At 40.0% G+C, this 26,612-nt stretch overlaps 1 protein-coding gene across 2 annotated transcripts in view; it reads right to left on the bottom strand.

Moving 5' to 3' along the window:
* The window catches only part of DCAF5 (DDB1 and CUL4 associated factor 5), a 110,064-nt gene that overhangs the window by 70,995 nt on the left and 12,457 nt on the right, over window positions 1–26,612 (bottom strand). For both annotated transcript variants that reach the window (XM_060095940.1, XM_060095941.1), the window contains exons 2-5: window positions 8,209–8,352; window positions 5,851–5,887; window positions 4,786–4,925; window positions 2,885–3,014 (exon numbers count right to left, since the gene is read on the bottom strand). In XM_060095940.1, coding sequence (XP_059951923.1) covers window positions 2,885–3,014; window positions 4,786–4,925; window positions 5,851–5,887; window positions 8,209–8,352 — 451 coding nt within the window. The remainder of the gene's footprint in view (window positions 1–2,884; window positions 3,015–4,785; window positions 4,926–5,850; window positions 5,888–8,208; window positions 8,353–26,612) is intronic.

The raw sequence follows: 26,612 nt of genomic DNA, 5'->3' as shown, positions 1-26,612 counted from the left end.
AGATACACAAGCACACATGATTTTACCTGCAATTACAAGGGGTTCACAAATTCCCTAAAATCTTTCCCTAGACTTTAAGTATCCGTGAAATAGATCATCTCTCCTGTTCCAGGCTTGTCCTCCCAGGCAGTTCAGAATTGTCCCAAGATCTGGGTTGGGGTTTCTAGGCAGCTGTGTTTAGGAGACAAATCATCCACTGCAACTCAGCATAATTAATCCTGCACGGAAAAGACAAAGGGCCATCTCTTTCTCCTCACACCAACTTGCACTGAGAAAATTCAAACAGAAAAGATCTGCAGTTTAATCCCCAAACACTAGTGGATGTGAAGAACAGGAGGACCTCAAGAATATTTCATACCCTTTTCCTGCCTCATATCCATAAAACCTTAGAAAAGTTGAAAGAAACAGGTAAAAACATCCTAGTCTCCACAGCACTGTGCTCCTCCTTTTATTCCAAAAAAGGAGTCAGTCAAGATTGCCAATTAGCTTTACTAGATGACTTTTCTCCCACATGGGCTTTGAAAACTATAGGTTACCAAAGAAACCACATAACCTCACTCATAAATGAAGAAGTAATCAAAACAAGAAGATATTTTTCCCCCATAAGACCTGCAACAGTTTAAGTGTTCATGAGGGTCTGGAGATGCATGTAGCCTCATGCACAGTTGGTAGGTTTGTAAATCAGTGCAGCCTTTTGTGGTCGTGGGAAAATTTGACAATTTTTATAAAAAATGTAAAAACGTACACTCTTTGTTTGGTGCAGCAATTACCTAGATATTTTTGCAAAGGTAGGCCAAGATAGATGTGTGACCAGAGTCAGTGAAGCATAGTTTATAATGGCCCAAACAGGAAACAAGAAGTGTGGTTGTTGGGTACATCATATGAATGGAATACCATGTAGCCAATTAACAGAATGTGCTAGATTTGCAAGTGCTTATATGAAAAAAGCTCCAAGGCATATTATTAATTGAAAAAAGAAGCTGAGCACAGTGGTTTTATTATGTGGTTCCTTTAGTCTAAATTCTTTTAAGGATATATATTCTTTATGTGAGTTACATGCATTAAGTTATGTTCTGGACAGATACATAAGAAACTGTTCACTGTAGTTACCTTTGGACATAGTGACTACAGACCAGGAAAGAGAAGTACTGTATTGATGTAAAACATTTAAAAAACATACAAGCAACAGAGATAATCTTGAGATGGGATTTTCTTTTTCTATCTTTTTTTCTTTTCATTACACTTTTCTGGATATAGACCTTAAATCTAATAAATGTTACTATAAAAGTAAAGCAGAAATCTCACTTAGAATTTTTTAAAAAGAAAGAAGCCATGTTTAGTGAGGAGACAAGTAGAAAGGGGAGGAGGGCCCAAATATAATGCACAGTAAGAAGCTGGTAGAGGAAAATCGGGAGAAGCATTAACGTTCAACCCCCCTCTTCTCTCAAGACACTGCTGACGTCATGAACTACTCAAGCTTTCCACTGGGGATGAATTGAATTGCTCAGGGCTCACTCCCGTTGCCAGCTATTCATTCTCAGTGTGGGAGATAGCAGGTTGGGAGAAAGCTGGCATCTTTAGTCCAAATTCTGCCTTTTGTGATAAGGACAAGGCAGAACAGTTGTTCCTGAAGAGCCCGAAGTGGCAGAGGAGGCTAGAGCCGAACACAGGAGATTGTCTCAATGGCAGAGAACAAGCCTCCCTCAGCACACAGCATAAAAGGCACAATAGGGGTCCTGCTACTACCCGCATTTCAGCCACATGGAAAAGGAAGAGCCAGGTGCATAGGCTACAGAGAGCAGGAGAAATCTCTGCTGCCCTATGGAGCCTCAGGGAGCCCTGCTCAACACCAGGGATCCCCTTCTGGGCTACACAGATCTGCCATAGATCCAACCTCATCACACTACCCCATGGAGAGAAGTAGCTAGAACTAAAAATCACCAAGGAAGATAATCCTCTGTACTCAATTGCCCCTTTCATCCAAGGCCCATGAAAGAAGTCATAACCTCGCTTACTTTCCATGATACTCTTCCGCAATAGTACCTTAAAGTGGGAAGTTACCTCCATGTAGAATTTTCAGAGGAGCTAGCAATGCATGCAAATCTTTCATAAAGCAAGGTTTGGCTTCATGCACAGATGCCATAAAAGGTCATCTCTCGCCCATGGGATTTAAGGAACATGAAAGAGGCTCTACTTGCCCCATCCACGTATTTCTCTTAATGATGTCTGAAATTCCCCCATTAGTGATTCGCACCATCAGCTCAGAATTGTCCTAAGTGTACTCTTTAATAATGCAAACAGAAGGGGAACATTAGGTCCCTAACACTGTAGTGCAGTGGCTCTTAACCTTATTGTTGTAGTCACCGGTCCTTTTGTGAAACTGAAAAAAACTAAACTCCCTTCTCAGAAAAACAGACTTAGATGAATACACAATATAATTTCCATGCAGTTTGGGGGTTCACAGTCTTCCTGAAGCTCATATCCCCTTCAGCCCGGGGTTAAGAATCCCCAGTTCAGGGGCAATGCGTTTAACAAATCACCATCACTCCTCCAGAAGACCTCCCATGCATCTGGGGAACCCTGGACCTAAAGACAGAAGGTAGTGCTGAAGAGAGCTCTGCCATTGCAGTTTGCCTAGAACTGATCCTGTCTAGAGTCCAGATTACAATTTATGATTCCTCCTTAGCAAGGAGTGTGGATATCTCACACTGCCTGCCCCCTGGAAATAGGGTACCCCTGGCTTCAGAGACACTGGGATATGTTAGGAGATGTCCAACTGAGATCAACTGCCAACCAGGTTCTCAAGACCATCGCTGACTGATGACATTACCTGAGAGTTGAGTCAGGGGAAAGTTTTAACAACTTCTGGATAAAGGGGGCTCACCTCTGAGGTTTTCGAATATCCCAGAGTCCCACTCCTTCCTTTGAATTGGCTGTGGCCAATAACCTGGGCTCCACAGGGTTGAACATGACACTGTGAAAGGCTGATGGGTAGTTGGCCAGGCAGAAGGGCTCTGTGAAGAGAGAAATTCTGATCAGTCCACTTCAGGCACTGCTGGGCCTGTGGCAGGCAGACAAGCAGGGATGTGAAAGCAAGAGGAGCACAGCCGTTAACAATCACCCCAGTGGGCTGGAAGCCAGTGTAGGACATCATTCCAGTAGCCACGCTTGTTCACAAGGTCCCCACAAGTCCTGGCACACACCCTTCTGCACCAGAAAGTCTGCAAACAGCAACTTAAATACACAAACACAAATTTTAAGCTATAATGCTGAGAAATAAACATAGTACCTATTCAGATCCTGTAACAAAACAGAAATGGTCACTGTAAATGGGAAGTTAAGCTGTTTTACAGTAAGTAAAACTGAATTCCTCATGAGCTAAAAAAATTCACAGTCAATTACTGGTAGGATTATTATACCTTAATCCAAATTTACTAGCTTTAGAAATTGAAGGTTTTAAAACTACAGAAAGATTTAATGAAGACAAAATAAAACAATAGTGCAGTTTTTCCTTCTGGTAATATTGCTCCCTAAGTTGAAAAGAAAATAGCCTCAGTCTAGAATTTTAAGATTTCATTTCATCTAGTACTTGAACTTCTCTTGCATCCAGCCAGTTTCTAATCAACTTCACCTAGAAACCCTGCAGCCTCTTGCATATACTAGCTGGCTCCAGGTGAGGAAGCAATCACTGCTGCCTGGGGGGACATACTCCTATGGAAGTTGTTTAGAAGCAACAGACAGAAAGCACTCCTCAGCCTATGATTTCCATATGTGATTACTTCACAGGCCTCTGGGCACAGGGAGTGCTCAATAATCTCAGCCACGAGGCAGTTCAGACAAAGGAGAAGTCCACGTACCAAGCAAGCCATTTCACTCAACCACAGCTGCTGCTTTTGGCTACCATACCTGCCTGACTCTGAGAACAAACTTCTCTTATAGCCTGAACCTCAATAATGAGCACAGACGAGCATGTTAAACGCTCAGAATATAGAAGAATAAAAAGACTCAGAGCCTGCCAGACAAGGTAGGCAAGATAGTAACTCTATGTACACAGGTATGGTCATGACAAAGCTGCAGCAAGAGTGGGGCTGGGGGTGGCACTGAGGGTATGCTGGAGGAAAGAGCCTTTGAAGATAGAGTGACAGAGGTCTCTGTGCAGGAAATGAGCTGAAAAGATGCATTTCCTGAAGAACTTCAGAGAAATTCAACAAGACAGATTCTTCATTTTACATTTCAGAGACCCAAAGAACACATTTGGAAGAGGAACTCACCCAGACAATCCCCCTTAAACAGAGGGTATCTGCTATCATTTTAAGTTCCTATGCACAGTGAAGGTGAGGTTCTGTGGTTCTTTCAGCAAAATAACCACCCTGGATCTAGGATGTAACCAAGTGCACAACACCCCCATTCTCTGTAAATAACCAAGAATATGTGCATGTCAGCACCATGCACAAAGCTGGCCCTTGGTGGCTACTCTCCACAAATGAGGCACCACACGTTCTGCTCCTTGGGGCTACTACACAGCAAGATACTGTGGTGTTCGCTCCAGGGGCAAAGGTGTGTGGAGATTCACAAGTGATTGGAGGAGGACTGGCAGAGGTGCCTCACTTCTGAGTACTCAGGGGTAAGGTGGGACCTCCAGAGACACCTTTATGTCCCTATGTGAGTTTCCTCTCCCTTTATAGCACTTCTACCCAGTCTACTCAAGTCACAGACTGGATCTGCTATGAACCTGACATTAAACTCTTCGACACAATCCAACCACCTTTTGCACAGTGACCCTACCTCCATGGGGAGATTCCCGGATGTCCCAGATGAGAACCCGGCCATCATCTGAGGAGCTGGCAAAAATGTTGTCATTCACTGGGCTCACTGACAAGCCATACACCGCATCTTCATGAGCAAACACATCTAAGGTCTCACTGCTGAGAGACAGAGAGCAGAGAGAGGCACACAGGCACACACATACACACAAAAGTAGTGCAGAGTTAAAGCCCTCTAGTTCCTAGAATGGAGTTCTCTTTCATTTCCAGGAGAAAGCCAACCTAGCTAAACCCAAAGGATATTACATTTACAAAAAAGTAGGCATTCAACTTTCAGGTTAAAAAAAAAAGTATTACTAAAGAGATAAGACTTCACGACACGTTTGTTTTTTGCACTAAATAAGCATATTTAAAGGTGACTCAAGGGAATTCCCTGAAAGTCCAGTGGTTAGGAGTCAGTGCTTTTCACTGCTGGAGCCTGGGTTCAATCCCTGTTTGGGGAACTAACATCCCCACCCCCAAAAAAGTGACTCAACTGATGAGTTTCATGTTTTCACTTACTATAGAATGCATCTGCTTGTGTACAGTCTTGGGGGTGGTGCTGGATTTCCAAAAAGCGAGGGAAAGCTTTAAAGCAGCCCTGATGCCAGCAGGGGTAGAAGAGGGATTCCTGGCAGTCTGGCATGGTGAGTAAAAGCATGGCTCCAAAGCCAGGCTGCCTACGTTCAGATCCTAACATCACTTGACCTTAAGTTACCTAATATCTCTATACCTCAGTTTCCTAATTGAGATCATCATAGTACTGCCTCATAAAATTATTGTGAGGGTTAAATATTATGTCTCCTTCCCTTCCAACCTCTCCCTTTAAATTTTTACCTGAAAACTATAATTTTATATCAACTTTGTAAATCTTTTTTAAATCAAAATTTTATTTCAAAACTATTACAGAAATCTTTTTCAGCAAAGGACAGTTGATTTCATGTTATTTTCTTCAAAAAACAAGAACTATTTCGGTCTAAAGAGATACCTCCCTTTCTTCATACGAAAGATAGAGTAAATTACCTTCACATACCAACAATCTATTTACCTTTCAACATCATGGAGGATAACTTGCTCATCATTTCCTGCAAGGGAAAAAGCAGACATTTGGTAACTCCTGCAAAGTGATCCTGTTCATATTACAATTCAGTATTTTAAAGATTTCAGGAAAAACAAATGAACAAAGTCAATGTTAATATTTACAAATTAGGAGTGTTAATTAGAAAAAGGGTAATAAAAATAATGAAGAAGGTAAGATATTCTTATAGAGAATTTGAAAAAGCATAATAGCATGTAGATATAACATAATAACAGTTTCCAAAATGCATTATCCAGTGGATGATTAAAAAAACAAAACTGTGGCTATTCAGGAAAAGAATAAATGATCATGGGCAAATCAATCCATTCATCCAAGCTAGCTTTTTTTTTTTTTTTTTTAAACAAAACATTCATTAACTGTGAGACCTGGAAAAATATCTGTAACTTTTCTATGTCTCAGCAAAATAGGAATAACAATTGTATCTACTTCATAGAGTTATCGTGAAGACAAGAATATAAAAGCATTTGGAGTAGGACTAAGCCCCTAACAAACGTTTGCTACTATTCATACCCTCATCATCTTTTATAGCATTAAAATCTAATGATAGTGTGATCCTAAATAATGGGAAAGTTTTTATCCACAACTTTTTTCTCTTGCATTTCTCAAGGAATCTAAAAATACTGCATCCATGATATGTGTAGTCCTGCCTTCAAATGGTTTCTATAGCCAAAAAATAAAAATCCCAAAATGAAGACAGTAAAAAAATTTCCCACTCTATGCTAAAAGCATAAGCAGTAGAGATGTGGCCAGGTCACCTTAAAGTCCTCACTGTAACTCTATTGTGGGTTCATACCAAGTAAATCAAACCCATACTAATGCCTTTTAGGTAACAGGCACAGTGTGAGGTGCTGAGGATACGAGAGGAATGAGTAAGATTGAGGAATTCACAGTCCACCTGCACAAACAACTAATAGTGACAAGACGGGTTATCTTATTGTAGCGATATGCTCTACAATGGGGACACAGATAAAGGAGCAATTGTGTCCTTTATGAGCAGGGTGAAAGTACATGGCACAAAGGGGGAATATTTTTATGGGGAAGGAGACACTTGAATAGAAACTCAAATAACTCAAAACTCTTACCGATGGAAGACTTATGGGAATTGGTGGGGTCTGGACAATTAATCATGGCCTATGAGGAACAGTATGGGCAAAAGGCACAGGGCACTTAAGATGACAAGTGATTTAGTGAACTAGAACACAAGGTGCAGGGGAGGAAGATGAGGCCAGATAGGTAGACTGGATTTAGGCTTTATCCTGTGGATGGACATGTAGAGTCAAAGGTCCACATGGTTGAAGAAAACTCGTATAAGCAATGAATAAGGAGATTTAGATACCAGTAGCAGAAATCACAGCAGGACACTGCAGTAGTCCAGGCCAAAGATGAGGACCTGAATCAGAGCAGTTGGTATAGCAGGAGAGCAGAAACTAAAGGATGGATATGAGGCTTCCAAAATAGATCTGACAGTGTAGTTGGTGACTTACAAGATGTGAAAATGAAAGAAAGGCAGGTCTGAGGCTGACTTTGAGATTTCTATTAGACTGAACCACATGGAATTGTCATTTTTGTAAACTGAAAATGCTCCAATGTCAGCAGTTTCTTAAAAGTTAAGCCTAACAACTTACATAATTAGTTGAATGGTGATAATAACCGAGAAAGGGAAACCAGGAAACAAGAGGAAATATTTGTGCAGGGGAGAAGGACTAATAATCTTAGTTTTAGATTTGCTGGATTTAAATTACTTTTGGAAAACAAAGGTAGATATTCAGTGGGGAAATCTGCAGTGCAGAAGAGAGGTCAGGGCTAGAAATGTAGTGGTCAGAAAGGAGTGTGACTGATGGATGCCATCATCAAGAGGCTGGCTTGAGCAAAAGCCATTCCAATCACACCCCAACACGACGTTTTTTCAAACAGGAGCCACCCATGGGTCATAACACCAATTTGAGTCACAACCTTTAAAATCTTTAAAAACAAAACAGAATAGAATAGAAAAAAAAAAAATCAAAGTGCACCACACATATTGAGGTTAAGTACTCTTCTAACATGTTTCTGTGTACCAGACTGCAATGTGAAAAGTTTTCTACCAAAAAAGAAAGAGAGAAAGAACAAGAGCAAAGGAGAGAAAGGACAGACAGACATTAGTCTAATACATGTGTCTAAACTGCTGTAATGCAGAGAAGACAAGCTATGGGAAACCAGTAATTCCACAACTCAATGAGATAAAGGAAGGAAAATTAAGGAATAATTTTAGCACTCCTTTATCTGAAATCCCAGCCACCATTTCCCAAGGGGAAGTCTCCTTCTCACCTCCAGAGAATACTTTGGTGTTCCCACTGTTGAAAGCCAGGCAAAAAATGTTGGAATGATGCTCTCCTTTCAGCTGTATGGGCTTAACTCTGGAGTGGATAGCTTGTTCCATGTGCCATAGTAGAACCCGGCGATCATCTCCTCCTTGAGAGGCGAGTAAGAATCTAGAGTTAAAAGCGCTGACATTTCAAGGCTGACATTTGGTTTTGCCAGCCTGAATCCCATACTTTCCAAAACTGCATCTCCCCAACTCTGTGAGATTCTGATGGGACACATAAACCCAGAACTCTACCCCCTTAACCATCAGTAGACACATGGCCTCTAAGCCACTCACTTTTCCCCAGAAATTACATATTGAACAGATACAGAGAAATTTCTGAATTTCCAGAGAACCAGTTGTTTAAATATTTCTTCATTTGCTACCTAAAATCCTTCCACTAATGTCCCCCCACCTTTTTTTTTTTTTTTGTCTAACAGAACCTGAGTTGGTTTCTACTGCTTGCAACCAAAGAACTCTAAATATGCTAGTATTTATAGCATAATAGTTTCCAAAGCACTCTCCTTGATGTGATCTCACTGACTATGGGACACCAGACAAATGACAACTGAGGAGTAATTGCCTGTCACAGTAGCAGGATTAAGACAGAACTTGGCTCTCATGAAGCTCAGTCCAGCTCTTTCCTCTGCATAATTCTCAATAGTCTGAGTTGAATGAGCAATATTATACTGCATGAGCCAGCTCCTGGAGAATGAGAAGATACATGTTCTACATATTCTTTATATTTGCAAATGCATTATACACATCATGGACTGTAAACAGTGGTTACTACTGCCAGGGAATAGGATTAAAAGAGAGGTAGAGGACAGATTAAGAGGGTTTTTACTTTTACTTTATAGATTTGGCACTGCTTGACTTTTTTTTTTTTAATTTATTTATTTTGGGCTGTGTTGGGTCTTTGTTGCTGCACGCGGGCTTTCTCTAGTTGTGGCGAGCAGGGGTTACTCTTCGTTGCGGTGCGCGGGCTTCTCATTGCAGTGGCTTCTCTCATTGTGGAGCACGGGCTCTAGGCGCGTGGGCTTCAGTCGTTGCGGCACGCGGGCTCAGTAGTTGTGGCTCACGGGCTCTAGAGCACAGGCTCAGTAGTTGTGGCACACGAGCTTAGTTGATCCGCAGCATGTGGGATCTTCCCGGGCCAGGGATTGAACCTGTGTCCCCTGCATTGAGCAGGCGGATTCTCAACCACTGCGCCACTGGGGAAGCCCTGCTTGACTCTTTACAACAAACCTATATTGTATTCCGAATAAAAATTTAACTTACAACAGGAGTAAACATGGGCAGCAAGCCATAGTAAGCTCTATACCTCTGCCTCCCCTCCTCCATTCAATATAATAGCCACAAATTATATCACATCCATAACAAGGGCATACCATGCAACCACTCAATCAGTAGATCTGTAAGAACTAACTCAGAAAGATGACCAAAGGTCTTTGTTAGGGGAAAAAATGAGGTGTAAAACAGTATGCATACCAACATCCATTTGTGTAAAACAAATTTTTAAAAAGCTCCAATACAGCAGGAACCTTGTCAGTTTTGTTCACTGCAGAATTCCCAGCATCTAAATGAATGTCCTAAAGAGTAGACATTGAATGAATATGCTTATGCTTGCATATCTATGCTTGTATTTGCATATCTAGATGGCTACAAAAGAAGTTTTTAGTGGACACCACCTCTAGGCTAGAATTGTTTGGACACTTTACATTGTGGTAAAATATATATAGCAGAAAATGCACCATTTTAACCATTTACAAGCATACAATTCAGTGGCGTTAAGTATATGTGCAGTGTTGTACAACCATCACCATTACCCATCTCCAGAACTTTTACATCATCCCAAACTGAAACTCTGTACCCAATAAACAGTAACTCTCCCCAGTGCTCAGTAACCACCATTCCACTTTCTGCCTCCATGAATTTGATTACTCTAGGTACTCACATATAAGTGGAATCATACATTTGTCCTTTTGTGTCTGGCTTATTCACTTAGCATGTCTTCAAGGTTCATCCATATTGTAGCATGTATCAGAATTTCATTCTTTGTAAGGCTGAGTAATATTTCATTACACACATACCATTATTTTTTTTAGTCCATTCATCCATCTATGGACATTTAGGTTGTTTCCATCTTTTGGCTATTGTGAATAACGTTGCTAAGAGCATATGGATGTACAAATATCTGTTCAAGTCCCTACTTTCAGTTCCTTTGGGTATATACCATTGGAAAATTTTATGTTTTAATTTTTACTTTATACCTTCCTTTACTACTTGACATTTTTGCCAGAAACATATTTCCTCTTTTAGTAGAAAAAAAAAAAACCAGTAGAAAACATAGTAGCCAAATCATACTTCTTCTCCCTCCCCTAGAAAGAAGTTGCCTTCATTTCTTGAGTTCCTTTGTTTCTTGAGATCCTTCTTCCTTCCATTGTCTGTCAAAATCAAGTTCTGTGTCCTCCGCCAAAGTATTTCACTGTCTACCCTTAATGGAATGATCCCTTAAGTATGGCCCACAATGTTCTGTGTTTATGATCTGCCTAATTCAACTATGAGTTCTCTGGCCTGGGACAGTTATTTAAATTCTATGTCTCTTATAAGTTAAGGTCATGAAAATAAGCTTTGGGTTTTTGTTGTTTTATTTTAATGAAAAATGGCATAAAGGGGTTTTCCTCCCTATTAATAGATTTAAACAGGCTATGGGCACTTTAGTTCTACATAGTCTCTACTCGTACTGTTTTTCCCCAACACTTGAGGCCACAGGTCAGGGACTTGGCACTGTTTTTGTTACTTTATATCTTATATTTAGAGAAATATTTCTCTGTGCCCATGTCTCTATCAAAAGTGAAAAATTAAAAGATAAAGAGGCCCACATGTTTCTTCAACTTACTCATGTTTCTAATCTAATCTCCCTGAGCCTGAGTTTCATCAAATACAAAACTGGGATCATAACAGCTCTACTCTCATGGGTTTTATAGATTATAAAGTCAAGTACAAGAGGGTTAAGTAATCTGCCAAGGTCACAACAGTAAGTAAAGTGGTTGAGCCAAGATTCAAAAGCAAGCAGTTAAGACTCCCCACTCTCTTAACCACTACTCTGGATTGCTTGCCTTATAGAATGAAAAATAAACCATAACTGACAAAGCAAATTCAGCTGATGGACAACTGAAGGGATTCTCTGACTTGGTAGCACAACTCAAAAATGAGTAGTTAAGAATAAAACAAAGGACCACAGGAATAAAAACAGAAACCAACTTAACTGGAGTAAACGGAGGGAGCAGGGACAGGGACCAGGAAAGGCTTTCCTGAAATTATAAAGATTCTAGCAATGCACAAAACCGATAATGGCTTATTATAAAGAACATACAAAGAATTCCTACAAATCAACTTTGAAAACAACTAGGAAAAAAGGCAAATATGACAACTCACAGAAGAGGAAAACCAAATGGCCAACAGAGATTATAGAGGATCTCAACCTCTGTAGTATCAGGGAAATGTAAATTATAATTTAGATACCTTCTTACAAAATGGCACAAAGAAATGTACAAAAGAATGTTCACTGCCGCATTGTTCATAATAGCAAAAAAAAGGTAGATAACATAAATATCCATCAATATATAAACTGATAAAACCGATTGGAATACAAACACGAATGAAATCTAAGCACAATGGAACACTATACAGCATTTAAAATGAGCTACAGATACGTGTACTGAAATGAATACATCTTGAAAACCTAGTATTAAGTAATAAAAACAAGTTTCAGAAGGACATGTAAAGGAAAACATTAAGTATATAGTTTTAAATATGCAAAATAATACCATATTTTTTTAATGTTCATGATAGAAAAAGAAAATAAGACTCTCCAGGATGTGCTGGGATACCCATAGCAAAACTGTATAACTGAGGGCACCTCTGTGTTTGTTCATTAAGACCTATGCAGGCAGTACAACCTCTCTTGAACTGCAGCAGCTTAAAAAAAAAAAAAAGTTCAATAAAAAAGAAAACAGAATATCTATACCTATGCACTCAAAGTCATAAACATTCTCAGCCAAAGGATCTTCCCCTATCACCCAGACAGCATTATCTTTAATGCTCATTCTAGATTTAATTTTGCCAAATAAATTCTTTCTGATTTTAAATGAATGGTTATTTGTAGAGTGCCTTGGGATCATTTAAAACGATGTGTCCTGGGTCTTCCCTGGTGGCGCAGTGGTTAAGAATCCGCCTGCCAATGCAGGGGACACAGGTTCGAGCCCTAGTCTGGGAAGATCCCACATGCTGCAGAGAAACTAAGCCCGTGTGCCACAACTACTGAGCCTGTGCTCTAGAGCCCGCGAGCCACAACTACTGAAGCCTGTGTGCCACAACTACTGAAGCCCGTGCACCTAGAGCCCGTGCTCCACAACAAGAGAAGCCACCACAATGAGAAGCCCGCGCACCACAACAAAGAGTAGCCCCTGCTCTCAGCAGCTAGAGAAAACCCCGTGTGCAGCAGCGAAGACCCAATGCAGCCAAAAATTAAATAAATGAATAAGTTAATTTAAAAAATAAAATAAAATGATGTGTCCTTAGTACCTAAAATGATGATGACAGCCCAAGTCCACAGAAGATTGGAATCACTGAGGCAGAAACTATCACTATGGCAGGGCCTGCTTCCTCTGCTTTGCCCTCAAGGTCAGTGTCAGAAGATGTAAGGTGTACATGCCCCTCCCACCCCCATTTCCTTAGGCAAGGTATTAAGAGCCCTGTGTAAAGATGACACTTTTCAACCATGGGTTGGCAAAAAACACCAACGGTGCAAACTGAGACATAATCTGAAATTGCTGGGCTGCTTTTAAGCCAGTAGAGAGCGCAGAACAGCTGTGCCCAAAACTCTGACCCCACAAAGCAAAGGAGGGCTGGTGAAGCAAGGATAAATCAGTTTAGAACATGAAAAAAGCTCTACAGTTCTGTCTCTGTGAGTCACCTGGTCAGTTCAAAAAACCAAAGATGTATTGTAGAGTCCCACAGAGAGAGACTGACCTGCAAACAATCGAAATGAAGAGTATGATCCTTTAAGCCAGCTCCGTAAGTCTGGCAGCAGTTGGGTGCTTGTGGGGTTGGCCCCAGCCTCTCAGACACTTCAGGGGGAGCACCAGGACCTCTTAGGAAGGCAAGGCCTTTCTGCTTAGTGCCAGTGCCACGCAAGGGACAAGGAGAGGCCAGGCCTTCTAAGCCTGGTTTCCTCACAAACCACTGCTTAGCTTCAACCCAGTTGAGAATTCCAAGAGAATACAGCTACTTATGCTGGTCATTTTGGTTTGATTTAATTCTGTATCAAACTCACCAATTCATCCTAAAATGTACTATAATCACATCGTGGCAGCAGCTCTGTAGTTACAGAAAGACTTTATATTTAAATATTACTCTTTTCCAGTGGGTTGCGAGCTATACGCAGAAAGTCTGCAAGCTCTCACACCGTGCCGTTAACAAAAGAAATTATTTAACATTCTTCTTAAAATAAGAAAAGCCCAGAAAAGCTGAGGCACAGAAGGAAAGAATTTGCTTTGGGTTTCCTCAAAGTCAGCCAAGCACAGGACAGATCTGAGAGAGCACTCTGAAACTCGGGATCAAATGCTCCTGCAGCACAACATTGTTTGTGGAGCAAAAGACATTTTACATGTCCATCAAACGAAGTCTCATTAAATAGTGTTCTGTGAAATAAGCCAAACACAAAAGGACAAAAACTGTATGATTCCACTTATACGAAGCACCTAGAGTAGTCAAATCATAGAGACATAAAGTAGAAATGGTGGTGGCCAGGGGCTGGGGGAGGAACAATGGGGAGCTGTTGTTTGATGGGTACAGAGTTTCAGTTCTGCAAAATGAAAAAGTTCTGGAGATGGATGGTGGTGATGGTTGTACAACAATGTCAATGTACTTAATGCTACTGAACAGTACACTTAAAAATGGTTAAAATGGTAAATTAAAAAAAAAAAACATATACCCTGAGAAAACCATAATTCAAAAAGAGACATGTAGGGCCTCCCTGGTGGCGCAGTGGTTAAGAGTCCGCCTGCCGATGCAGGGGATACGGGTTCGTGCCCCGGTCTGGGAGGATCCCATATGCCGCGGAGCGGCTGGGCCCGTGAGCCATGGCCGCTGGGCCTGCGCATCCGGAGCCTGTGCTCCGCAACGGGAGAGGCCACAACAGTGAGAGGCCCACATACCGCAAAAAGAAAAAAAAAAAAAAAAAGAGACATGTACCAAAATGTTCATAGCAGCCCTATTTACAATAGCCTGGAGATGGAAACAACCTAAGTGTCCATCATCAGATGAATGGATAAAGAAGATGTGGCACATATATACAATGGAATATTACTCAGCCATAAAAAGAAATGAAATTGAGCTATTTGTAATGAGGTGGATAGACCTAGAGTCTGTCATACAGAGTGAAGTAAGTCAGAAAGAGAAAGACAAATACTGTATGCTAACACATATATATGGAATTTAAGAAAAAAAAATGTCATGAAGAACATAGGGGTAAGACAGGAATAAAGACACAGACCTACTAGAGAATGGACTTGAGGATATGGGGAGGGGGAAGGGTAAGCTGTGACAAAGTGAAAGAGTGGCATGGACATATATACACTACCAAACGTAAGGTAGATAGCTAGTGGGAAGCAGCCGCATAGCACAGGGAGATCAGCTCGGTGCTTTGTGACCGCCTGGAGGGGTGGGATAGGGAGGGTGGGAGGGAGACGCAAAAGGGAGGGGATGTGGAAACATATGTATATGTATAACTGATTAAATTTGTTATAAAGCAAAAAAAAAAAAAAAACTGCAAGATCTTTAGATCATGCATTTCTAGATGCTAAAAAAAAAAAAAAAAAAAAAAAAAAAAGGAGTTCCGTGGTGGCCTAGTGGTGAGGATTCAGGGCTATCACTGAGGTGGCCCGGGTTCAATCCCTGGTCGGGGAACTGAGATTACATAAGCTGTGTGGCAGGGCCAAAAAATAAAAAATAAAATGGTAAATTTTGTATTATGTATATTGTACCACAATTTTAAAAATGCAAAAAGTTTACTGTTCATAGATATACTATGTATTATGCAGGCAAAAAAAAAAGCATGAGGCATCTCTGTCTCTTCTGATATGGCATAATCACTAAGATGCAGTGTTAGTGACTGTGTTAACTATTCAAAACATTTTCTTTTAAAAAATGACACAGTGGGATTAGATTCAGGGTTTAGGGTTCCATCTTTGTAGGCAGCAAAGGTGGTACAGGAAGTGCAAGCTTTTGAATAAAAGTGTCTGGATTCAAATCCTGGTTTCACCGCCCATGTGTCCTGGGTGAGTTATTCTACTACTCTAGCTTCTATTTTATGACTGTAAAATGAAGAAAATGCCAACTATCTCCCAGGGTTCTTAGGTGTTTGGGTGAGATAATAAATATAAAAGCACTTAGCCCAGTGTGTCATTTATTAGGTATATACACTCCTTAAAACATCCTAGTTTCTCTTAAGTATCCTCCCTGAATTTGTCCCAATCTTCCAAACTCTTGTTTTAGGTGGCATTAGAGTATGAACAGCATGATGTATTTTAATAAAACAAAATACACAAATTTGTACATGGAAGGGCAAATGTAAAATGGTTAACAGAAGTTACTCTTGGGGATAGCAATTTTACTTAATGCCCTTTTATTTATTTATTTATTTATTTATTTTTGCGGTATGCGGGCCTCTCACTGTGTGGCCTCTCCCATTGCGGGGCACAGGCTCTGGACGTGCAGGCTCAGCGGCCATGGCTCACGGGCCCAGCCGCTCCGCGGCATGTGGGATCTTCCCGGACCGGGGCACGAACCTGCGTCCCCTGCATCGGCAGGCAGACTCTCAACCACTGCGCCACCAGGGAAGCCCTTAATGCCCTTTTATATTGCTGCAGTCTTGTTTATTTTTTTAACCTGCAAAGATTTAAAGGAAATCACGCAGCCTGGCTTTCTTCTCAGCCTATTTATTTCTTCTTCTCCATGTGTGTGATTGCCACTCTGCGGAGCCAAACCTCTTTTTGTGACAACCATACCTCTCCTTGAGCTCTAAGAGGAAGCATGGAGATATAGAGGTGCAGCCTATGTGCCATACAGCCCAGCTACATCAGTGTATGAGAAATAAATCTGTTTTGTTATTTCCCCAAAGTTGAAAATAATTAACTTTTGTATAAAAGTTTATTCACATATATCTTCACTTGCGAGGTAAGGATTATATAACCCTTTTCCCAGATGAGGATCAGAGAGACAGAATGACTTGCTAACAATCTAAGAAGTTAGGCCTGGAGCCTAAAACCAAGGTGTATCCTTTCTACCAAAGTGCAAGAGGCCAGAACACTACTTACAATTCCAAGTGAGGATGTTTCACAGCTTTACGCAGGGAAGAAAAGCACCAACCATCCAGAACTTTTCATCTTCCCAAACTGAAATTCCATATCCATAAAATATCAGCTGTTCATTCCTGCCTCCCCCCTCCCCTGGCAACCACCATTCAACCTCTAGAGACACCATTTCTGTCTCTATGAATTTGACTACTCTAGGTACCTCATATGAATGGACTCATACAATATTTGTTCTTTTATGACTGGCTTATTTCATTTAGCATAATGTCTTCAAGGTTTATCCATGTTGTTGCATGTACCAGAATTTCATTCCTTTTTTTTTTTTAAAAGACTGGATTTTTTAAAAAAAGTTAATTAATTTATTTGGCTGCATAAGGTCTTAGTTGCAGCACGCGGGATCTTTGTTGTGGTGCGTGGGCTTCTCTCTAGTGGCGCGTGGGCTCTAGAGTGCACTGCTTAGCTGCCCCGCGGCATGTGGGATCTTAGTTCCTTGACCAGGCATCAAACCCACGTCCCCTGCATTGGAAGGCAGATTCTTAATCATTGGACCACCAGGGAAGTCCCGAATTTCATTCCTTTTTAAGGCTGAATAATATTCTTTTGGATGCATATTCCACATTTTATCAATTAATCTGTTGACAGACATTTAGATTGCTCCCACTTTTTTGGCAATTGTGAGTACTGCTATTATGAACATGGCTGTACAGATACCTCTTCAAGTTCCTGCTTTCAATTCTTTTGGGTATACACCCAAAAATGAAATTCCTGGATCATATGGTAATAGTCTATGTTTAATTTTCTGAGGAACTGCCATACTGTTTTCCACAGCAGCTGTATCATTTTACATTCCCACCAGCAATGCACAGGGTTCCAATTTTCCACGTCTCATCAACACTTGTTATTTTCTGTTTTTGATTTTTTGGTTTTTTGATAATAGCTATCCTAATGGGTATGAAATATTTGTTGGCCATTTCTACCTTCCAATAATAGACTAAAATGATTCTCAAGTCCTGACTGAGTATCTTGGAGCACATCATTCTACAAGCAGTCTGTTAGTTTTCTTTATGTATTGTTTTATACTTACCTACCCTGAAATTCAGTTACCACTCTTCTGCTCACTCTTCCCACCCAAAGAGTTGCCTGCAGTTTATTTCCATTGGTTTGGCATTCCACTACTTTAAGGAACTAATGTCATATATAAATTGGGGCTATTTATATGCATTCTCTCCTCAAATCACTTACAGAAACATTAAGAGCACTAATCTCTGTTTACCCAAGCATATGCCAATTCTGCAATTAAACCTACTTTAGAGATGGATGTAGTGTGAGGCAGCACAGTACAGCATTCCAAAGCACAGGCTTAGCTTTGCTCTACAGTCGACACTAACACAACACTGTAAAGCAAGTATACGCCAATGAAAATTAATTTACAGCAAATTAATTTAAAAAAAACAAAGGTTCAGCTGTCAGTGTTGCTACCCACTTACTAGCTATGTACCTTTAGACAGGTTACTTAACCTCTCTAAATTGTACCCTCTCATCTGCAAAACTGAAAAAATAACTCTCGATTCTATAGTGTTATGTTAGGATTAATGATAGATCTGTGTGAAAGGCTTGGCCCACTGCCTGATACACAATACAAGCTAGATAAATGTTAGCTAATTATTATGCTATTTGAACTCCAACAATAGCTAATATCAGCTAAATTTACTCTGGGTCAGGGACTATCCTAAGGGTTTTACATGTAGTGGCTCTTCAAATCCTCTTAACAGCCCTATGAAGCAGGTAGTGTTATCCTTATTATACAGATGAAACTACAGAAAAACTAAATAACCTGAAGGTACACAGCTACCAAGAATGGAAGTTGGGATCTGAATCCAGGTAATCTGTCTCCAGAGACGGTGCTCCTTACCACAATACAATCCAGCCTCTCAAGTACAACAGGGGCCAGGTAGCAAAGCAAATGAGTGAAACCTGCCAGATTAAATAGCATAGAGATTACACAACCCTTTTTAAAGGAAAGCCACTACTCAGCTCCAGCCAGTTACTGCCACAGCAGAGTGCAGGCTTAAGTCAGCCAGATCTTCCAATTTTTTAAGAGAAGATAGCAACCTGACTTTTGCAGGCTGAATGCAGGCCTCAGTGCAGGCTGCAATTAGCCCATGGATAAGTTAAAATGGGGTGATTTGCCCAAGGTCACAAAACTGGGGTCCAATGGTACTTCCTAAATCAGGAAGAAAAAAAAAATCAAATGGCAAGTGCAGGCAGGTATGGAGAGATAAGGAGAGGTGGTATCACACAAGTTTGCTCTTCACTACAGAAGTAGCCACAGGAGTGATACTTCTGCTAATAAGCTGCTCTTACCTAGTACCTTTTTCCTGAAAACTGATTCTACTCATCTACCTATTATTTCATTTTCCCACATGTCCAATTAGGCAAGTAAGGCAAAAACATTATCCCCATTTTAAGGATGTGAAGAGTGAGGCACTGGTGTGCCTCAATGATGGAAGCCTTGACTCCTAGCTTGAATCACCTGACATTAAATGAGAAGCAGAAATTAAAGTAGCAGCAACACCCTAAAGAGATAGCTAGAACCCTAGGAAATAAAACAGTTTCTCTAAAATTAGATGACTAGTAGCAGTGGGGTTTAACAGAGCTAGGGTTTTTAAATCCTAAGCCAGCACACCAATCCCTAGACAATGTCTCAAATTCCTGAGCAGAAATAGAGAAAGGAATACACATCAGAATCACAGAGTAGAGTTGGAAGACACCTAACAGATCATCTTCTCCAACATCCCCATTCTGTCAATGAAGAAACTAAGGCACAAAGAGGTAAACTCGCCTATCCAAGAGCACACCATCAGTTAGAGGCAAAGTGAGATTCAAATCCAAGATGTCTGATTCTAAAGCACCTGTTCTTCCTAAAGTGTAGTAAGCAGAGGTCACTGGATGATTTCAGAAAGTAGAGAAATGATTTTAACAATTATGTATTTTAATGTGTATTAGGAAAAAGAAACCTAGCCCATTAAACCCATGATTTCATAGACATTATAATAATATAAAGTTTCCTTTCAAATAGTGTTTTAAGGAGTCAATTTAGAAAAAAATGTTAAATAGCACAGATGATACCCCTTAAATGTGACAAAAGTCAAAAGGGTGGGGCTCAAACTTCTGAAATTTAGAGAATAGTTTACCAGGCACCTCTACTACCTACCTCCTTAAGAGGGGGACTCTAAACCTGAGGTTGTGATTTGATACACTCAAACACAAACAGAGTGACTAGGGATTAATCTCTAAAGGTATTAGGAGAATGTGACCATTTTAACAAAGAAAGCTGCAATCTTATCAGTTACATTGTTATCAGCCTAAAGGAAGACTACAAAATGGCCAAAACTTAAGACAAAAATATTCAGCCTCACTAATAATCAAGTCCAGTTATATGAGAACTTCAGTAATAATAAAAATTTTTAAGTAATACCATCTTCACATATTGACTGAATTGCAAAGATTAAATGATGCCCAACAATAGCCATGATGCAGTCTAATAATACAGTGGTACAAGTATAAATAAATTAATTCAACCACCTCAGAGGACAAATATATATCAAATGTATTTTATAAATTATAAAAAAACTTTGATCCAGAATCCCATTTCTAAGATTTTATTCTCAGGGGAAAAAAAAGTTTTTGCAAAGGTTTAGTTATAAGAAATTGTGATAAAAGCAAAAAATAAATAGAATAAGAGGGAACTGGTTAAATTCTGATGTAGGCCCTTGACAGGATACAGTGCTGCCATAATATATCATACATTAGAACAGTTCTCAAAGTATGTTCCACGAACCCCAGGAGGCCTGCTAAGTCAAAACTACTTTCACAATAACACTAAAATGTTATTTGTCTTTTTCACTGAAGGCAAAGAGTTTGAGAATTTTTGCTTTAGAATTGTGGTTCTCAACCAGGTGATATTGCCCCCCGCCCCCCACCCCAGGGAGCATTCAGCAATACCTGGAGACATTTTTGGTTGTCACAACTGGGGAGCTGCCACTGGCATACACATATAGTCTTAGGCCAGGGATGCTGCAAAATGTCCTACAGTGCCCAGAATAGCCCCCCATAACAAAGAACTATCCGGCCCAAAACATCAATAGCATTGAGGCTGAGAAACTCTGCTTTTGAAAATACTCAATGACATGTGAAAAAAAATGTCAATATTAAGAAAAAAACATAAAACAGCAGAGATGGCCTAATTCCAATTTTATTTTTAAAATATGTACATTTAAATACAAAAAAGTCTAAATAAAATATGTCCCAGGTGTCTAAAATGGTCATCCTGAGTAGGTGGGATACTTCTTTCTTTAAATATCTATTTTCCAAATTTCCCATAATCAATACATGACATTTAAAAAACTTATGAATAAGTGGGAAGTCTGTCTTATACGTGCCATATTCTGATAACTTGTATGATTCAACAGGAAATTCTCAATAGCAAAGTATGGAATTCGTAAAATATCAAAGAACAAAAGATCCTCAAATAGAGCTAGGGCTAAAAACAGATCCTCAACAACAGTAAGGATTTACAGGGAAGTTATGACAGTGGACGAAGCATTTATTTTGAGGTACTCCCAGACCACAGACTGTCTTCATGTCCAGTCTCACTTCTTCTGCCATAGAGAACTAACCTGCACAATACACTCTCCTCATTAAAGCACAGATGCTCTTCATTCAATCTGAGAAGTTTCTGATTTTTAAGTTTTTCTTTTTTTAAATAAGAAGATTGCATAACTTCTGCAAAATTCCTTGCATAAGCAACAGTAACAACATAATAAAGCTTTCTTTTCTCTTCTTGGGCAATTTCTAAAAATTGAACCAAAGCAGGCACCAATGCTTAGTCCTTCCAGGAAGGTACACAATATCCACCCAAGAGTAGGTATAAACAGAGAGGTCAACTCTGAGACTAAAATCAAGGGCTGCTTGAACCTGGTTGCCAAACATGCCAATTTCAGTTGTTTCTTGCCAGTATGTCTAAGGCAAAACATGCTTCAGCCACCTATGGCAGCAAAGGATAAGATATCTGTGCTAGGCCATCAAACATGGTTAAGACACCTATAAAGAAACAAACAACAATCCCAGAGACTCCAGTCAGTCACTTGGCTTTAAGGAGTAACATGAAAGATACAACCGGAATTTAGACACAAGACTTGAATGGAAATTCAGAATGAGGAAAGTTGTGTAATAAGATTCTGACGGGTATCTGGATTTGCAAAAAATTCCTTCTTCTGAGTAATGTTCTTGGAAAACTTTTTAAAGTAAGGAAGTATAGGCAGGCTAAGAATTACAACTGGAGAGTCAGCCACAGTGACAGTCTGCCTCCACCCTGGAAAATCTCTACTACTCACCTGCAAAATAATGAGGCACCACCAACTTAAAACAATCATGTTCAGAGACAATAAAACTGCAGACAGAATGTACTGGTGAAGTAAGCCACTTACTTGAGTAAGTCCTTTATAAAGGCAGAACCTCATAATTTTCCCTACTGAGGGACCAGGTCAGAAGACCCAGATTTTAATCTTGCTTGTACTACTTACTAGTTGTGAGCTACTGGGCTAATCACTCTACCTCTTTGCTCCTTTATGCCCTTATATGTAAAATTAAAGGCTTCAATTAGATGATCATTAGTCCTTTCCAGCAATAAAACTGTACGATTCCACAGAGGGAGAACATCAGCAGCCTAAGATCACAAGAAGGGTGCAATCAGCACTCTAGTCCAGATCGCTTAAACTTCTTTAATGATGACATTACACAACACCAAAGATATTCTACAGCCAACTGCCCACATATCTGAAAAACTACAATCCCTGAAAACTCTTCGCAAGGCCAACCTATACACTTGAGGGGGCCAACTTTTATTCCAAATGTATATGGTGCTAGATAGATACTCCACAAAACTAAGCCTTTAGCATGGTTTTAATATTGTATCGCTTCGGGTTAAAAACACCTTAGGAAAAAAACTCCAGCTCAGTGGAGAATCATTCGTCAAAATATCTTTCCTCAAAATCAACTCTGCAAAAAACATCAACCCACAGGAAGACTTAAAAAGAAAAAAAAAAGAAAAAAGAATGTACAGCAAGTGAACAGTAGAACAAGAACTATAAGAGGAAGTATATAGAAAGGAAGGGGTAACTTACTAGCCTCTGGATCTAGCATTTTCTTAATGGTTTTAGCATTTTTTTTTCTTTCTAATAAGAGGACGAGGAGGAGACAAATGACTAACCAACCACTCTGCCTCTCAGATTCAACTTAATACCTTAAAAGTGGCAGTTGAAAGACCTGACGTGAGGAGAATGGGGGCTTGGAAGCTTTTCCAGCAGAGGCATTCAACAGTGAATGGGAGGAGTTAAGAGACTAGGGCTTTGGTTCTACCTGAGTGCCAGACAACTCGGACGATCATGAGCAGGTGGCCATATGACTTATAAACCAAACTAGGACCTCTTTAAGAATGAAAGGAGCACTAATAATTGTACTAGGATGTTGGGACGGTCCCAAGTAAACCAGGATATATGGTCATCTTAGTCATAAAGGACCCCAGCAAAGGCAGGGGACTTAAGGAGTTACTTGATCAACCATTTAAGGTAATCTTACCTCACTTTATCAACCGCAGGAGCCCCAGCAGAGGCAAAAGGGAAGATGGAAATCAGCCTTGCTGCCAATATCATCTCTGCTACTTGGATATATTATAAGCTTGTCAGTTACCTCAGATGCCATTTTCTCATTGATTTCTACATGCCCCAGCCCTCTGGAATATAACTCCCTTAAGATGGGCCCTAATAGGAAAATAGTACTCAAAGCACATAGACCTGATCTCCATTGCATATCAACTCTGTATCCTGAGAGGTACATGATACAATCTCGGGCATCTAACACTACAAAGTGCAAGGAGTGAGCAAGGTGGCAAAGGAAGTGCGAACACGCAGGCATGGGAAGAGCAGACAACTAAAGTGACGAACTACTGTTGTCAATTCTTTCCCTAAATCCCTGACCTAGAAAAACTGAGGTGAAGAGCAAGTGGAATCCAAGACCAGAACCTGAAGAGTAACCCTCCTTGCTCATCCAGTCAGTGTGCAAGCTTGGAAAGAAAACACCTTTTTCACAGAAGCAGAGTGAAGCTGCTGGTGACAGAAGTAAACTTAACCTGCAATAACACTATGCTTCATTTTACTGTCAAAAGTGCTTCCAAGTGTCAAAAGTGCTTCCAAATGACTTACAGTGCTCTCTAGGCAGATCGCCCATGTTACATTGTTTAAACCTTCTTCCAAAAGGCACTTTATTCGGAAGCACATTATTTATCTGTGCCCCAGGCATAGATATTTTCTCCCCGGGTATAATTATAAGGAAAGATACCTATTTCTGATGGCTGAAATTCAGCCATACTCAAGCAGCATACATTCAGCAGAAATCAAACTCAAAACCACAGGCTCAGTAAACACGTATATACTATTTGTACTTTTAGTTAGATTAATGGAGAAGAAGAACCAACTTGGTAACCAGAGTCTGTATACCCACTCGTAATTAGACTAAAGGAGGTGTGAAGTTAGCCACATGGTTGACGTAAGTAAGCGCAGAACGCTCAGTGTTAAGGAAGAAGGAGACTTTAGAGACAGCCAAGATCCACCAGAGGGCAGACAGCAGAAGCAAGAAGAACTACAATCCTGCAGCCTGTGGAACAAAAACCACATACATTCACAGAAAGATAGACAAGATGAAAAGGCAGAGGGCTATGTACCAGATGAAGGAACAAGATAAAACCCCAGAAAAAGAACTAAATGAAGTGGAGATAGGCAACCTTCCAGAAGAAGAATTCAGAATAATGACAGTGAAGATGATCCAGGACATCAGAAATAGAATGGAGGCAAAGATCGAGAAGATGCAAGAAATGTTTAACAAAGACCTAGAAGAACTAAAGAACAAACAAACAGAGATGAACAATACAATAACTGAAATGAAAACTACACTAGAAGGAATCAATAGCAGAAGAACTGAGGGAGAAGAATGGATAAGTGACCTGGAAGACAGAATGGTGGAATTTACTGCTACAGAACAGAATAAAGAAAAAAGAATGAAAAGAAATGAATACAGCCTAAGAGACCTCTGGGACAATATTAAACACAACAACATTCGCATTACAGGGGTCCCAGAAGGAGAAGAGAGAGAGAAAGGACCCAAGAAAATATTTCAAGAGATTATAGTAGAAAACTTCCCTAACATGGGAAAGGAAATAGCCACACAAGTCCAGGAAGCGCAGAGTCCCAGGCAGGATACACCCACAGAGGAACATGCCGAGACACATAGTAATCAAATTGACAAAAATTAAACACAAAGAAAAACCATTGAAAGCAACATGGGAAAAATGACAAATAACATACAAGGGAACTCCCATAAGGTTAACAGCAGATTTCTCAGCAGACACTCTACAAGCCAGAAGGGAGTGGCATGATATATTTAAAGTGATGAAAGGGAAGAACCTATAACCAAGATTACTCTAGCCAGCAAGGATCTCATTCAGATTCGACAGAGAAATCAAAAGCTTTACAGATAAGAAAAAGCTAAGAGAATTCAGGACCACCAAACCAGCTCTACAACAAATGCTAAAGGAACCTCTGTAAGTGGAAAACACAAGAGAAAAAAAGGACCTAAGAAACAAACCCATAACAATTAAGAAAATGGTAATAGGAACATACATATCGATAATTACCTTAAATGTGAATGAATTAAATGCTCCAACCAAAAGACACAGGCTTGCTGAATGGATACAAAAACAAAACCCGTATATATGTTGTCTACAAGAGACCCATTTCAGACCGAGGGACACATATACATAGAAAGTGAGGGGATGGGAAAAGATATTCTATGCAAATGGAAATCAAAAGAAAGCTGGAGTAGCAATACTCATATCAGATAAAATAGACTTTAAAATAAAGAATGTTAAAAGAGACAAGGAAGGACACTACATAATGATCAAGGGATTAATCCAAGAAGAATATATAACAATTATAAATCTATATGCACCCAACATAGGAGCACCTCAATATATAAGGCAACTGCTAACAGCTATAAAAGAGGAAATCAACAGTAACACAATAATAGCAGGGGACTTTTAACACCTCACTTACACCAATGGACAGATCATCCAAACAGAAAATTAATAAGGAAACACAAGCTTTAAATGACATAATAGACCAGATAGATTTCATTGATATTTATAGCACATTCCATCGAAAAAGAGCAGATTACACTTTCTTCTCAAATGCACACAGAACATTCTCCACGATAGATCACATCTTGGGTCACACATCAAGCCTCAGTAAATTTAACAAAATTGAAATCATATCAAGCATCTTTTCTGACCACAATGCTATGAGATTAGAAATCAATTACAGGGAAAAATAACATAAAAAAAACACAAACACATGGAGGCTAAACAATACGTTACTAAATAACCAAAAGATCACTGAAGAAATCAAAGAGGAAATTAAAAAATACCTAGAGACAAATGACAATGAAAACACGACGATCCAAAACCTATGGGATGCAGCAAAAGCAGTTCTAAGAGGGAAGTTTATATCAATACAAGCCTACCTCAAGAAACAAGAAAAATCTAAAATAAACAATCTAAACTTACACCTAAAGGAACTAGAAAAAGAAGAACAAACAAACCCAAAGTTAGCATAAGGAAAGAAATCATAAAGATCAGAGCAGAAATAAATGAAATAGAAGCAAAGAAAATGGCAGGGGCTTCCCTGGTGGTGCAGTGGTTGAGAGTCCGCCTGACGATGCAGGGGACACGGGTTCGTGCCCTGGTCCGGGAAGATCCCACATACCACAGAGCGGCTAGGCCCACGAGCCATGGCCACTGAGCCTGCGCGTCCGGAGCCTGTGCTCCACAACGGGAGAGGCCACAACAGAGAGAGGCCCAAGTACCGCAAAAAAAA

The sequence above is a fragment of the Mesoplodon densirostris genome, chromosome 4 (assembly GCF_025265405.1).
Source record: "Mesoplodon densirostris isolate mMesDen1 chromosome 4, mMesDen1 primary haplotype, whole genome shotgun sequence".
In the NCBI taxonomy this organism is placed as follows: domain Eukaryota; kingdom Metazoa; phylum Chordata; class Mammalia; order Artiodactyla; family Ziphiidae; genus Mesoplodon; species Mesoplodon densirostris.
This window is presented reverse-complemented; position numbering and strand designations above follow the sequence as displayed.